This window comes from Salvia miltiorrhiza, chromosome 4 (assembly GCF_028751815.1).
Source record: "Salvia miltiorrhiza cultivar Shanhuang (shh) chromosome 4, IMPLAD_Smil_shh, whole genome shotgun sequence".
Classification (NCBI taxonomy): Eukaryota; Viridiplantae; Streptophyta; class Magnoliopsida; order Lamiales; family Lamiaceae; genus Salvia; species Salvia miltiorrhiza.
The window spans coordinates 51,746,134-51,761,826 of NC_080390.1; the positions used below are offsets into that span (position 1 = coordinate 51,746,134).

A 15,693-nucleotide genomic window follows, 5' to 3' on the forward strand; every position below is an offset into this window, starting at 1 on the left:
AGTTTGAATTCATTAATTGACTCGAGTTAGGTTATGAAGTATGCTGAAAAATAATTTTGTTGTAAGAATTGCGCTTGTGATATATGTATCATCTATTTGCAGTAAGATAAGCAATATAAACAAGATTAGATGTAAATGCAGAAAGTTGAAAATTAAAACAAAGTTTATGGATTTTAACTAATTAATCATTAAAGATCGATGAAATTAAATGATAGCGAGTGGCATAGCGGCGATCATGATCTTGCTCCTGTGATTCCGGTGGTATCATTTAAACGGGGGTCCACCGTAAGTCAAGTGCCACCGACCACCGACAAAATCTGTGTTCGTTTTTGCAATGTATCTGCTTTTGCTCTTTTCTCCTTTCATAAACAAATTTCTTTGACACCTCACTTAAGTTGTAATTAGATGCAACCATAAAAAGAATATCTACGGGAGTTGGATATTTTAATTTTGAGTTCGAGAGTTTGAAGGGTTAATATTTTATATTTTGATGATTCAATGTGGTGATGGATAATGATTCACATAAAATGTAATAATATGATCATTTTTGAAAGAATAAAAAACAATAATTTGTGAGGGTCCCATACCCCCTTGCTGGCTGCGAGGTTTTAAGTGAAATATTAATATGGAGATATTGTAAGAATTTAGAAGGTGGATGGTGTGAGTGTCGGTTCATAAATTGCCTTCATATTTTTACATAATAAGACGACGTCTATTTTTCACACGCTTTGAGACTTGATTTTTCAAATTCAATCCTTTTCCATAAAATGTTAGAGCTTTCGTAATAGAGAGCTCAAATGAGTGCTTAAAAATGATCTTCATCATTTTTGCAACCACTCTTCATAGTGAGAAAACCTCCTACTTGATACTCTAATTTTTTTTAGATTTATGTTTAATGTTCTTTTTCATTACAATTAAAATGGAAATCCTGCATTGATTTAAATTTAAAATTCATTGAAATTTCAAATTGCATAACAATAAAAGGGGAAATCTTACATTGATTGAAATTTAAGGAAAATTCTAACATAATTCAAATTAAAAAAACATAAAAAAACCTAAAAATTTAAAGATGCGTTTGATTTCCTCAATCTTCTTCAAGTGAAATGCCAATTCGTCAACATTCATATGGGATGTCTCCTTACCCATGAATAGGGATGTCAATCGGGCCAACCCATTCGGTTTCGGGTTATTTTCGGTTCGGGCTAGTTGGTTTTTTTATTTTTCGGGCTAAATTTTTTCGACCCTAACCCTAACCCACTCGGTTTCGGGCTAACCCGTTCGGGCCCACAAATTTATGATTTTTTATATGTATAATTTTTTTATATGGATAATCATATTATTGTAATAAAAATATGTCGTGCTTTTTAAATCAAAACATTTCGCCTTATTTTAGATACAAAAATTAGTGTCATTTTAATATAAATTTACATAATATCTCATTTTAACTTTGTTTCCGATAAAAGTTGTATATAGATATAACATAAATTACTATCTTTCTTTGACTTTTATATCATAAATATTTATTATTAATCGTTAGAAAAAATCAAAACATATTATACAAGCATCAAAATGTTATTATCAACCTAAAAAGTAAAGTATTAAAGTTTAAAAATCAATTATTAAGAAAGTGTTCGGTTAATCGGGCCAACCCACTCGATTTTCGGGCCAACCCTATCGGGCTCGGGCTATTTTCGGTTCGGGCCATTCGGGCTAAGTTTTTTTCGGGCTAAAAATATTCAGCCCTAACCCACCTTTTTTATCGGTCTATTCGGGTCGACCCGTCGGTTTCGGGCTTTTTTGACATCCCTACCCATGAAGATACTATCTGCGAGGTCACGTTGAGTTTGAGAGAAAACTCCCATGACCTTGACCATATTTTCCATGGCCTCCACCGCGCGTTTTTGCCACGACGACGATTCCACCTTCTTGCCTAATCCCTTGTCCCTCTTCGCCGCTTTTTGGCCTTGGGGCCGTGTAGAGGTGCTTGGCTCGCTCTCGGTGGTTGTGTAGCCTCCACATGAGGCCTTTGAACCCTTTGAGGAGTGGCCATCACCGCCAATTTATTGGTACTTCGGCAATTCACGCAACACCCTCCAAGCATATGGGTACTGAACGATTTTTCATGCTCGACAATGTACACCTTCTCGGCTTGAGCAATGATTTGGTCATCGCTCATGCTGGAGCCCCAATTCTTGCGGTATTTGTCATATGTTGTCTCCCATGACTTGACGTCCTTTTGAACCTATTGAAAATGCGACTTCACTTGCTTGCATGGAATGGTGTTGGGTGGTCTTTGGATGTTGTACTTTTTGACGATGCCGCTCCAATACGTAACTCCACTTTGGTCGGCTCCTTTGACGGAGTTGCATGTCGCATCCGTGTATAGTTGTCAAATGAGTGTCCTCTCGTCCGGGGTGTATCCACCTCGTTGTTTGGTGGATATCGGCGCCGATATCTCCTCCACTTCGGAGTCCACCACTGTCGTCGCCGCCTCATCGAAATTAGCATTCAATTAAGTTGATGCCTTCAAGACCTGTGCAAGGCGCCGAGAAAGATTCTTGCGAGAAAGGCAAGAATCCTTCACTCGATGAATTTTTGTATAAGAATAAATTTATATGACAAAGCAAGGGAGTCGGATTTATTTTCGGGTGTCAAAATGGGTAACGATCAAGTCAAAATCTCTCACCTCCAATTTGTCGATGACACTCTTATGTTCGGAGAAGCCTCTTAAGACAATATCAAGAGCGTTAAAGGGATTGTTCGGAGCTTCGAAGTAGTGTCTGGCCTGAAAATTATTTTTCGGAAGAGTACTTTGATGGGAATTAACACATCAGAGGCTAATTTAGAGGAGTATGCAAAGATTCTGAATTGCAAAGTGTGCTCATTTCCATTCAAGTATCATGGCTTGCCAATTGGTGCAAATCTGAGAATGAAAGTCATGTGGTCATCTGTTGTGGACATTATCCGAAGAAGATTGAATCGATGGGAAAACAGACACATTTCTTTTGACGGAAGAATAGTTTTACTGAAGGCCGTGTTATCAAATATACCTACCTATTACCTTTCTCTCTTTCGTGCGCCTGCTAGTGTCATCCACTAAATAATTAAGCTTCAGAGAGACTTTTTGTGGGGGTAAAAGAATGGGAGAAAATAAAAAATTTGCATGGGTTGCTTGGGAGAATGTCTGCAAATTAAAAATTAATGGGAGATCAGGATTTAGAAAAGTTGATTGGTTCAATAAGACTCTTTTAGGGAAATTGATTGGAGAATAAATATTGAAAACGAAACATTATGGTGTACGGTTCTTCGCTCAAAGTATGAGACAAGGAGAAGATATGAGGTTTAGTCTAAGGTTTGTTGTGCACCCATAAGCACAAGCCCATAGTGTTTGTCAGTTTGATCAGCTGGCCGTGGACGTAGGAACTTGTTCCGAACTACGTAAAAATCTTTGTTTTCTTTATCCGCTTTCAGTTATTCTTTATTTGCGCTAAAATTCTTTTGAACTGGACCTGCTTAACTGAAATGATAAACTAAGGATTTTACTTAGTGACAAATTCCCTAAAGGCTATTTGAACTAAGTTTATTTTCAACTGCTAGTGTTATTAGTCTAACTGATAAATCTTCGGATAATCAATAAGATTCATAACACTCATCTGATTACAAAATCTAGACTGAAGCCTTACTTGGATATCAGTTAAAGCTCTGAGCTTAACTGAAATCAACTTTACTGAAATTACTTCAGTATCAGTCTTCAACCACCTTTACAACTGAAGTTTCCTTAACTGTTCACATCAATCAACCTTTTAAGTATCAGTTGATACTCTTCAGTTATTTGTAAAAGTTTATTTTTGAAAAATAGCCTACATGTGTATTCTCCCCCCTCCCTTCCACACCTGTTCAGTGACCCTCCGGGACCTAACATGAGGCAATTAAAAGTTGGGGCGCGCAAAAATTGGATAACAAAAAGAGGGCCAGCTTGATGGAAGGACATATGCAAATATGTCCTTTCAAATAATTGGTTTAGAGATATCATTATAAATGATGTTGGGAGTGGAGAGAAGACTAGATTCTGGCAAAACAAATAGGTAGGATAAAGAAGCTTGGCAGATAGCTTCAATAGATTGTTTCACGTGTCAACGAATAGAGATATTAGTATTATCAACAAAGTAGTGTGGCTGGAAATAATTGTGTTTAGGTGTGGAGGTGGAGGAGGAATTTATTCGAGTGGGCAAAAAATATTCTTTTATTTGTTTGCTCACTCTCATTAACAGATTCAAGCATAACCTTTTTAAAGATGATGGTTGGAGATGGATGTCAGATTCAAATGGAACCTACTCGTGAAATTATGGATACAAAGAGATTGAAAAGAGAGTTGTTCGGGAAAACTTGGTCCATGGGGTTTTGAAGCACCATTTGGTGTAAGTTTGCTCCATGTAAATGCTCAAGAGTTTTGTTGAAAGCTTCTCTTGAATAAGATTCCGACTAAGCAAAATCTCTTGAAAATATGTGTTCAATTGGATGATGACAAATGCCCCTTTTACTTGACTGATTGTGAAACTATTAATCATTTATTTTTCTTTTGTCTGTTTGCCCATAGAATCTGGGCCAGTTGTTATAATTGGTTTGGGCTCGCGTATGTTGGTCATGCCAATCCAAACTCTCATTTTGAGCAATCCTAGCTCGCATGTGATTCTTCACTGTTTGAATTTTCATTGTCTTTGCAATCTATTTTATTTCATTTGGATATTTTAGTTATAAAATCAACTATCAATTTCATAGTCTAGATAGAAGATTAAATATGAGGATTATAGTAAGTCGTAGTACTTTCAATTTATATAAAATATGACCTTATTTGCTAATAATATATACAATTGCACTCGAAAACTTGCATATTTTTAGTTATAAAACTATCAATTTCATTTCAGTGTTATCTAGACTATGAAATTGATACTATAAAACTTGCATACCATATGTTGTATAGTAGCATTGAAATGAAGGTGAATTTGTTTTATCATTTGAGAGGCCTCAATATCAAGATTTTTCAAACTCTATAAACTTTAGTCCATTATGAAATTTGTCTTGAATTTCAAGTTTGCCCAAATCAAAACTCTATTAATATATATTAATGTAATTAATATTAAGTTAATAATGATGTTTTTTGATATAATTATTAATAATGATATTGATGATGTTTCGCCAGGAAATTTTCGAGATATTTATTTATTAATCTTTATTTACCATGAGACATGTGTACATTAGATAATCTCAATGTTCTTAAATTTTACAACGGATATGACAGTAATAATTAAATTTCATTGTATCCCCGGCAGTAAAGAAACTATACATGTGGACATGTTTAAATAAACTTAAATAGTCTTGTATGCTGGTACTAGTTGCCTTAAAGAATATGTCAAAAATTACATTACCAAATTTTTCTTTTTCTCTTGTCAAATATTATTTCATGGTGTATTATACAATTTTCAATTCAAAATTTGATGAATTAAACTAACCAATAGAGGAATGCAAAAAAAAAAAAAAAAAAACAAAAAAAAAAAAACAAAAACAAATATTAGACACGCAATACGAGATAATTCTCAAACCAATCATATTTTAAGATAATCCTTGTGCTTTGGAAATACTTCTTTTAAACTTGTAATGTTTATTTTCTTAAATATATTTGTTTCATTTTATTACTCTATCTATCTCTTAAAAATATATACTATTTTTTATTATTTTTGGTTGTCTCACAAAAATACATTTTTTTTAGCAATACGTATATTTTTTTTGAACACCAACTTCATCACAATTCCTTTATTTTTATTTATAAATTTGATAAAATAAACTTATTTTTCAATTACAATATATTTTTATCTAACATTTCTTTAAAACTCGTGCAACCCACGTTATCTCATATTTTAAGAGATGGTGGAAGTAATATCCAACATCACATCGCGTGTTATGTGACATTCGAAAAAAAATTGTAAATTAAATTGTCAGCGTATAACAAATTCAACTACAAATCACTATTACACGAATCAATGAAATTCACACCCTATGCTTAGAGAGAGAGGATATTATTCCACTCTTCTTACAGAATTATATACATCAAACTTACCTAATTTTTGAATAATTATCATCAAGAGAAATCGCGACATATAAAGAAACGTCAAAAGTAAGACACTTGGACTAATTAGCTCATAAATTTTTCATAAATGAACTAAAAATACGGAAATGACAAATGGACACCGAGTGTCCAGGACACTCGGTTAAAAAACCGGTTTGTTTACATTTTTTAAAGTGGGCCGGTTTTTGTTAATTAGTGTTTTTACTTTTGTATCCTTATATTTTTTATAGTTAATATAAATCCGAAATTAGTTTGTTTTCATTTAGTTTGATTCCTTTTTTTTCGTTTAGTTTGTTTCCTTTTTTTCTTTCATTTTGTTTCCTTTTTTCCGTTTATTTTGTTTTCTTATTTTTATGTTTTTATTTCAGAAGCTTTTCTTAATTATATAAATCAAATTCGAATTTTATTTCTGGAATTCTTTTGATTATTTGTTTCTTGTTAAAATAATCTTATATTTGTTTCCAGTTTTTTTTTCAAAATTAATATTATTTATTTTTATTCGAAAATTATTTTTTATTTATTTGTTTACTCTAATTTTATGAAGATCCTAAAAATAATCCTATTTTTGTTCCGCATTTTTTTCTGTAATTTTGTATTTTTATATTCTAAAATTTTGGTTTTTTCTTTTCCGAAGATTTATTATTTTGGTTTATCGGAAATTATGTTATTTTATTTCTTTCCACTAATTTGGATATTCTTCTAAAAATAATCCTAGATTTATTTCCATTAATTTAGATATTCTCAATAATATGTGATTAATATTGCCACCTTGTCCGGTAGTGGCAACCGCATTAGTGAAGGATTAGAAATAAAAATAAAATGAATCATATGACGGGACATCGAATCGAAAAACGCGATATAATATAATGTAGTACTATAATATAGTATTAAAGTCGAAATAATAAACTCAACGTTCATCAAGTTTAATAACATAATTGAATTAAATTAGTGAATGTGAAAACAAAAATAAAGCATACTCAGTCCTACATATATAGAGATTTTGGTCGTTATCTATATAACATATATTTGAAAACAATAAATTGTAATATAGTATTAAATGCAATATAATAATAAGAAATGATTAAACTCAATGAAATAAAGTTGAATTAATGAATTGAAATAAATTAGTGAAGTTGGAAAAAATAATATTAAAAAATGAATCATACGATGGTATTTTGCTCGGAGAACCATATAGCATGTACTTGAAGAGAATGTATTATAATATAGAATAAACACGATATAATAATAATAGAAAAATGAACTACTATAGCGTTAATAATGAAGTCGAATAACTATACTCAATGAACTAAGGTTGAATTAATTAATTGAATTAAAATAGTGAATTTATTAAAATATATGAATTATGATGAGATATCGATCGAAAAACTAAAATAACATATACTTTACATAATGTGATATAATAATAAGAAAATGAAGTACTATAGTGTCAGTAATGAGAAAAAATAAAATAAAATGAATCATACGCATGGATTTTGCTCGTAAAACTATATTACATATACTTTATTAAAAACGATATAACAATAAGAGAATTAATAAAACAATATAGTGTGAGTAATGAGAAAAAATAAAATAAAATGAATCGTACGCATGTGCATTGCTTGTAAAACTATATAACATATACTTTATTTGAATATATTGTAATCTTGTATTGTAATCGATATGATAATAACAAAATGAACCACAATTGGGTGAGTAACGAAGTCAAATTAATTACACTCAATGAAATAAAGTTTAATTGATTAGTTGAAATTTAATTAGTGAATTTTAAAAAAAGATGAATCATATGATGCGATTTTGCTCGGAAAAGTATATAACAGAGTACTTTATTAAAAACGATGTAAAAATAAGAGAATGAAATAATATAGTGTGAGTAATGAGAAAAAATAAAATAAAATGAATCGTAAGCATGAGATTTTGTTTGTAAACTCAATAAGAAAATGAACTAATATAGTTTGAAGTTGAATTAATTAATTGAAATAAACTCAATAATAATAATAAGAAATGATTAAACTCAATGAAATAAAATTGAATTAATGAATTGAAATAAATTAGTGAAGTTGAAAAATAAGTATTAAAAATGAATCATACGATGGTATTTTGCTCGGAGAATCATATATATTATAAATATATTATAAATGAAGGAATATATATGTGGGCAATATAAATGTTTAAAATTTGAAAATAACATTTTCGTACGATTGGAAATCGCTCGCGAAACTATTTAACATATATTTGGATGAGAAACAATGTATTATACGATGACATTTTGCAATGTATTGAAAATAATTTGTGAATTTGAAAAAAAAAAATTACCAAAAAAATATGAATCATATGATTGGATTGATTCGATCGCAAAACTATTTAATGAATACTTTGTTTGAATGTATTATAATAAATTATTAAATATAGTATAATTATAACAAAATGAATATAGTATTGTGTGAGTAACGAAGTCGGAAATAATTATAGTCATTGAAATAAAGTAGAATTAATTATTTGAAATTAATTACTGAATTTGTAAAAGGGTTAAGTATCAAATACCCCCTATCGATGGCGTCCCTATCGCGCTCAGGACCCCATAGTCAGGACGAGCGTTGTTTGCCATCTCAACGTGGCAAAATCGAAGCAATTTCCCCCTGCGTTTTAACACCGTTAAGTCACCGTTCAATTTTTTTTTTTTAATTTTTAATTAAGATGGGCTCTCTCTCTCTCTCTCTCTCTCTCTCTCTCTCTCTCTCTCTCCATCGAGCATCATTTTCCGACGAGAGAACACTGCCCCTCCGCCGTCGTCAGCATCTCCCCTCCCCACCGCAAATTCAGCAAATCTCTCTGACCCGAGCTCCGCCACCACGCCAAGAAGAGAGAAGCGGCGCTAGAGGCACCATCGATTTGTGAGCAGGCCCCAAAGCTCGACGGCGGCGGCTGTGCCGTCGTTCTAGTATTTTAGTTTCGTCTTTCCAAATCATCTTCGATTTTTTTTTAATATTGGAAAAAGTATATAAAAATGAAAACAAATCAAGGATTATTTCCTCCAATAATCTTTTTCTTGTATTTCGGTTTTTTAGTAAAAAAATCATCTTCGAAATGTTTTTTTTTAAATATTGGAAAAAATATATATAAATGAAAATAAATCTAAGATTATTTTGAAGGGAATCTCTAAATTAGTAGAAACAAATAAAATTAACATAAAATTCGCAAAATAAAAAATAATAATAAAAAAATAAAATAAATGTGGAAATAAATCTAGGATTATTTTAGGAGAATCTCTAAATTAGTGGAATCAAATCTAGGATTATTTTTTGGAGAATGAAAATCTATAAATTAGTGGAAACAAATCTAGGATTATTTTACGAGAATCTCTAACTTAGTGGAAACAAATCTAGGATTATTTTCAAATGAATATCCAAATTAGTGGAAATAAATAAAAATAATATAATTTTCGAAAAAAATAAAAAAAATAAATCTTTGGACAAAACTAACATAATTTTCAAATATAAAAATACAAAATTTCTGAAAAAAAAAATATTTTTTCGAAACAATAAAAAAATAATACGTGGAAACAAAACTAGGATTATTTTTAGGAGAATCATAAAATTAGTGGAAACAAATAAATAAAACTTAATTTACAAAAAAATAAATAATTTAATCATCAATAAAAATAAATAATATTAATTTTGAAAAAAAATAGCTGGAAACAAATATAGGATTATTTTAACAAGAAACCCCAAATTATTGGTAACAAATCAATAATAATATTTTGAAACAAATAATCAAAAGAATTCCGAATAAAAAAACATATAAAATTCAAATTATAAGATTTATATCATTTTCGAAAATAAAAAACCAAAAAACTATAAATAAAGAAACCGAACAACAAAAATTCCGGAAATGATAAAACATGAAAGACAAAGCAATAAAATAGTGGAGGAGGTGGGATAAATTAGTAAACATAAAAGACAAAAATTCCGGAAATGATAAGATATAAGGGATAAATTAGTAAATAACCAATTCACTCAAAAACCGGCCCACAAAAACTCCGGTTTTAAGTGAGTGTTCAGGACACTAGGTGTCCATTTATCATTGCCCCTAAAAATAATCCACACGGAAAATATAAATTTGCTTGTGAAAGAAATATCTTCACATTAGCCTTTGGGGGTTGGTAAGCGCACCAACCATCGCGTGCGCACACGCTCCCTAAATTGCGCGTACCTCGCCACCCCCCGTCAAATTGTCACTGAAATCAGCGTAAGATATAAAAGCAGAAGTAAATAAATGGGAAATTACGCTACTGCCTACGACTTAACAGATTTTCACTTTCCGAGATCTACCCCGGCACCCCCACCCACCCCAACTCTATCATTTCCCTCTATAAATAAGCGCACTCATCCATCTCCTAGACTCGCGTCTTGCCCTTCTCTCTCTATCTACACCTCATTCTCTCTCTACCGGAAACCGGTGTCGTTTGCCCCTTCGTTCCTAAGGGTACGTTGTTCAGTCAGTCGTACTGTCGTACCGTTGGTTTTTGCTCTCAGTTTGCATAAATCTCGGTTTATTAGGATCCGTGTGTTTGCTTGTTCGCGTGACTGTTCAGTGCTAATTTAATCCTCTAATTAATCACCTATAGTTATGGGGAATTGCTAAGAATTAAGGTTTTGGAACTGAACTTAATGAAGTTTGTGACTAGTTCAACTGGATCTGTCGGTAACTGTCTGTTTCTGGTGCAGTTGCTTGATCTGGTGAAGTTTGCTACTATTTCATAACCGTTTGACAAATTTCGTTGTGAAATCTTCAAAAGTGTTATGCTGTTTGTGATCCTGAGATTGTGAAATGAGCTGACATGGCATTTCCTGCTTATAATGTGTGGTTGGCAGCAATTTGGCTTAATAATGTGGCGATAAGCTTCGAGTAGTTGATATAGGGGGTGGAAATGTTAGATCTGAATTCCGGATTTTTTCTCTGATTAGATCTGAGATGATGGCGCTGTTTAGTATCTTCACTGCAGTGAAATCTGTCCGCATTGTGTCACACTTTCGTTTTACGAACATGTATTGTGTTACTGTCGTTAGATCTGAGATTATTTGTATTTTGAAGTTACGGATCTGAGTCTTGGTTAGAGTTATTCCATATGAACTTGATCTTCTTTCGTTTGATTAGATCATAATATATTATAATGAATAAAGATAGACAAATGAGTTATGTGGCAAGTCATTATTGAGAACTTATCGGATCAATGGGATCTCATTTATGTTATACTGTTTGCAATGTATGAAGTGGATCTTTGATTTTCGAACTACATACATGCTAAATATGGTGCCCCTTTTCCTCTTGCTCGGTTCTTGATATTTGTGCATGTTGATTAGTTGCTTTATGTGGTTTGATTAACTGAATGTTTTATATTGCCAGAAAAATGGCTTCCCACATCGTTGGATATCCCCGTATGGGCCCTAAGAGAGAGCTGAAGTTCGCTCTGGAATCTTTCTGGGATGGCAAGAGCAGCGCTGAGGATTTGGAAAAGGTGGCAGCTGATCTCAGAGCATCCATCTGGAAGCAGATGTCTGATGCTGGGATCAAGTACATTCCGAGCAACACATTCTCATACTATGATCAGGTGCTCGACACCACCGCGATGCTCGGTGCTGTTCCCCCGAGATACAACTGGACTGGTGGCGAGATTGGTTTCTCCACTTACTTCTCTATGGCTAGAGGAAATGCCTCTCTTCCTGCTATGGAGATGACCAAGTGGTTCGACACCAACTAGTAAGTGACAGATCGATTTAAAAAAAGAAAAACCAATAACTTATTTTTCTTGCACTTTTTCTGATGTTTATTTATGTAATAATATGTGTTTGTCTGTGCAGCCACTTCATTGTCCCTGAATTGGGCCCTGATGTGAAATTTTGCTATGGTTCTCACAAAGCTGTTAATGAATACAAAGAGGCTAAAGCTGTAAGAGCTCCATTATCACCTGCATCTCCAATTTAAAGTATTACAGTAATATTTGACTATATCTATTTGATAGAAACCAAACTCATGTGTTAATCGTCCCAATGATATGAGTTCTAAGTATAGATTCATAGTAAATATCACTTTGAATTTAAATTTTTAATGTTTGTAATCATCTGTTACGCTCTGTTTGAATTGAATCTGTAAATAGAAGAGTCAGTACTATACCAAATGATGTGAGCCAATTTTCTCTACCATGTTGCATTTTATGTAAAGATCCAATCCTAAACGTCTCTTTGCTTTCTATAAGTTTATAATAGTTTACTTTTGTCACCTGATGAGTTTCATGCTCTCTCATGCAGCTTGGTGTTGATACTGTCCCAGTACTCGTTGGACCTGTTTCATACCTTTTGCTTTCCAAACCAGCCAAGGGAGTTGAGAAAACTTTCCCACTTCTTTCTCTTCTTGACAAAATTCTTCCAATCTACAAGTAAGAAAAATGAGAATCTATAGTTTCAGTAACCAGATATATCACCATTTATATTACGATTGCCCCTGTTATTTAATGTACATAATCCTGGCAGGGAAGTGATTGCTGAGCTGAAGGCAGCAGGTGCTTCATGGATCCAGTTTGATGAGCCTACCTTGGTTATGGATCTTGAGTCTCACCAGCTAGAAGCATTCACCAAGGCTTATGGAGAGCTGGAATCAACCTTATCCGGCGTTAGCACTATCATTGAAACTTATTTTGCTGATGTACCTGCTGCTGCATACAAGACCCTCACCTCCTTGAGCGGGATTTCTGGCTTTGGTTTTGATTTGGTTCGTGGAGCCCAGACCCTTGATTTGATCAAGGGTGGTTTCCCTGCTGGAAAATACCTCTTTGCTGGAGTTGTTGATGGAAGGAACATCTGGGCTAATGATCTGGCTGCATCTCTCTCTGAGCTGAGTGCTCTTGAAGGCATAGTCGGAAAGGGTATATTTGCTAACCCCTGTTTGTTGCTAGATTCAAGTCCATTTTTATGGTGTCTCATTTTTCTTTTTTCTGGCAGACAAGCTTGTTGTGTCCACATCCTGCTCGCTTCTCCACACTGCTGTTGATTTGTGCAATGAGACCAAGCTGGACCAGGAAATCAAATCATGGCTCGCATTTGCAGCTCAGAAAATTGTTGAAGTGAATGCACTTGCAAAGGCATTGTGTGGCCAAAAGGATGAGGTATATATGTCACGCCTAACCATCCTTTGAATTTGTATCAAGAAGGCCTTTTTACAGTTCAAATCAAATTGTGTCAATCTTGATATAATTAGCTTCAAAATCTGTTGTATAAATCTTGGGCTTGTTATTATAACTGGTGTGGTATTGTTGCTCATTTACTTATTTGGATGTTGCCAGGCCTTCTTCTCTGCCAATGCTGCTGCTCAAGCCTCTAGGAAATCCTCTCCTAGGGTGAACAATGAAGGTGTACAAAAGGCTGTAAGTAACTGAATTTTTGTGTGAATTTGAGTTTTATGTGTCTTGCTGCTGAACTGTTTTGAGCTGACTGTCCCATCTTTGCTTTGTTCATCTAGGCTGCTGCTTTAAGAGGTTCTGAGCATCGCCGTGCAACAAATGTTAGTGCCAGACTTGATGCTCAACAGAAGAAGCTTAACCTTCCAATCCTCCCAACCACCACTATTGGTTCCTTCCCGCAGACAGTGGAACTCAGAAGAGTGCGCCGTGAATACAAGGCCAAGAAGTGGGTTTTGTTTGCTTAAATTTGCCTTTGCAATCTTAAAATGTATTGAAATCCATTTCTAAAAGGTTCAAATTTTGGTTGTAGGATCTCTGAGGAGGAGTACGTTAAAGCTATCAAGGAGGAGATCAGCAAGGTTGTCAAGCTTCAGGAGGAGCTTGACATTGATGTTCTTGTTCATGGAGAGCCAGAGGTGTGCCAATTTAAATGTCATTCTGTAAAAGGAATCGTGCTTAACATATTGGTTAATGATTATTTAGTTAAGACATTGCTACTGAAGTGTTTGCTTTTTAACATTACCTTGTATCTTTTGGTTGTCTAATCGCCAGAGAAACGATATGGTTGAGTACTTTGGAGAGCAGCTGTCTGGTTTTGCCTTCACAGCAAATGGCTGGGTGCAATCATATGGATCTCGATGTGTGAAGCCACCAATCATCTATGGTGATGTCAGTCGCCCCAACCCAATGACTGTTTTCTGGTCCACTGCTGCCCAGAGCATGACCAAGCGCCCGATGAAGGGAATGCTTACTGGCCCTGTTACCATTCTCAATTGGTCTTTCGTGAGAAACGACCAGCCTAGGTAATGTTTCTAATGAGAAAGGTGTTTTGTTCTCTCTTTTGGTTCTTTCTGTTATACTGAAACTACCTTTTGTTTTGGTTCTCAGATTCGAAACCTGTTATCAGATTGCTTTGGCCATTAAGGATGAAGTCGAGGATCTTGAGAAGGCCGGTATCACCGTGATCCAAATTGACGAGGCTGCATTGAGAGAAGGGTTGCCTCTCCGCAAATCCGAGCATGCTTTCTACTTGGACTGGGCTGTGCACTCCTTCAGAATCACCAACGTTGGAGTCCAAGACACCACCCAGGTGTGTCTCGTCACTCATCCTTTACACAACGTTTCCTTCAATGGTTGTGCACATTTCACTAATTTGTTTGTTATTTTGATGGACAGATCCACACCCACATGTGCTACTCAAACTTCAACGACATCATCCACTCCATCATCAACATGGACGCCGATGTGATTACAATTGAGAACTCGCGTTCGGATGAGAAGCTGCTGTCAGTGTTCCGCGAGGGAGTCAAGTACGGAGCTGGAATTGGGCCGGGTGTATACGACATCCACTCCCCGAGAATCCCGTCGACGGAGGAGATTGCAGACAGGATCAACAAGATGCTTGCTGTCCTTGAGACCAACATCTTGTGGGTGAACCCTGACTGCGGTCTCAAGACCCGCAAATACGGAGAGGTGAAGCCTGCCCTTGAGAACATGGTTGCTGCTGCCAAGCTCCTCCGAACCAACCTTGCCAGTGCCAAATAAGCTTTTTCCAATTCCCGCAGATTTTAAGAAAAATATTTCCTGATCAATTTAATAACTGTGGTTTCTAAAAAAGGGAGAAAAGAAAATTGATTGATTATGTGTAGGGTGCCCGCGGGGCGTTTTGTTTTTGGGGTTTCTTATTATTTCTTATATGCTTGTTTGAAATATTATTTGTCCTTTTTTTTTTCCTTCGAATATTTGGAAGAGTACGATCACCTTGTGAGAGGAACCTCCAAATTTATATGTATCATGTGGTTCTTTGGAAATCTAAAGGAATTATTGTTTCCTGATTGTGCGTCATATAGTATTTTGTTACTTTGTTTCGGCTTTTCGTCTTGAACAAGCACATATTTTCCCCACAATTCAGATTAAAATCAGCTATCTTATTTCCATTTACTTGGAAGGATTCGATTAGTTGAATATTTCCAATTCGTACATGAATGAATATTTTAAAGGTTGGTTCATTAATAAATTACAATTACAATCTATCGTTTTGAATTATGACAGTGGCCGTGATTTGTTTCAAGGAACCTCTTTTATCCTTGTGAAA

At 34.2% G+C, this 15,693-nt stretch overlaps 1 protein-coding gene across 1 annotated transcript; it reads left to right on the plus strand.

Moving 5' to 3' along the window:
- The first annotated feature begins 10,432 nt into the window (after nucleotides 1-10,432).
- On the plus strand, nucleotides 10,433-15,430 carry LOC131020424 (5-methyltetrahydropteroyltriglutamate--homocysteine methyltransferase). The gene is made up of 12 exons (XM_057949204.1): nucleotides 10,433-10,627; nucleotides 11,549-11,902; nucleotides 12,004-12,091; nucleotides 12,451-12,578; nucleotides 12,673-13,064; nucleotides 13,141-13,304; nucleotides 13,482-13,562; nucleotides 13,658-13,824; nucleotides 13,909-14,014; nucleotides 14,151-14,401; nucleotides 14,487-14,688; nucleotides 14,775-15,430. The coding sequence occupies exons 2-12, from the start codon at nucleotides 11,553-11,555 to the stop codon at nucleotides 15,141-15,143; spliced, it is 2,298 nt and encodes a 765-aa protein (XP_057805187.1). The 5' UTR covers nucleotides 10,433-10,627; nucleotides 11,549-11,552; the 3' UTR covers nucleotides 15,144-15,430.
- Nucleotides 15,431-15,693: the final 263 nt, after the last annotated feature.

Excerpts from the sequence above, each read along its gene's own strand:
- LOC131020424 (XM_057949204.1), top strand. The coding sequence starts at position 11,553 with ATGGCTTCCCACATCGTTGGATATCCCCGTATGGGCCCTAAGAGAGAG. Across the intron at positions 12,092-12,450 it reads AATACAAAGAGGCTAAAGCT|CTTGGTGTTGATACTGTCCC; the intron begins GTAAGAGCTCCA and ends TCTCTCATGCAG. Across the intron at positions 14,015-14,150 it reads TTGTTCATGGAGAGCCAGAG|AGAAACGATATGGTTGAGTA; the intron begins GTGTGCCAATTT and ends TCTAATCGCCAG.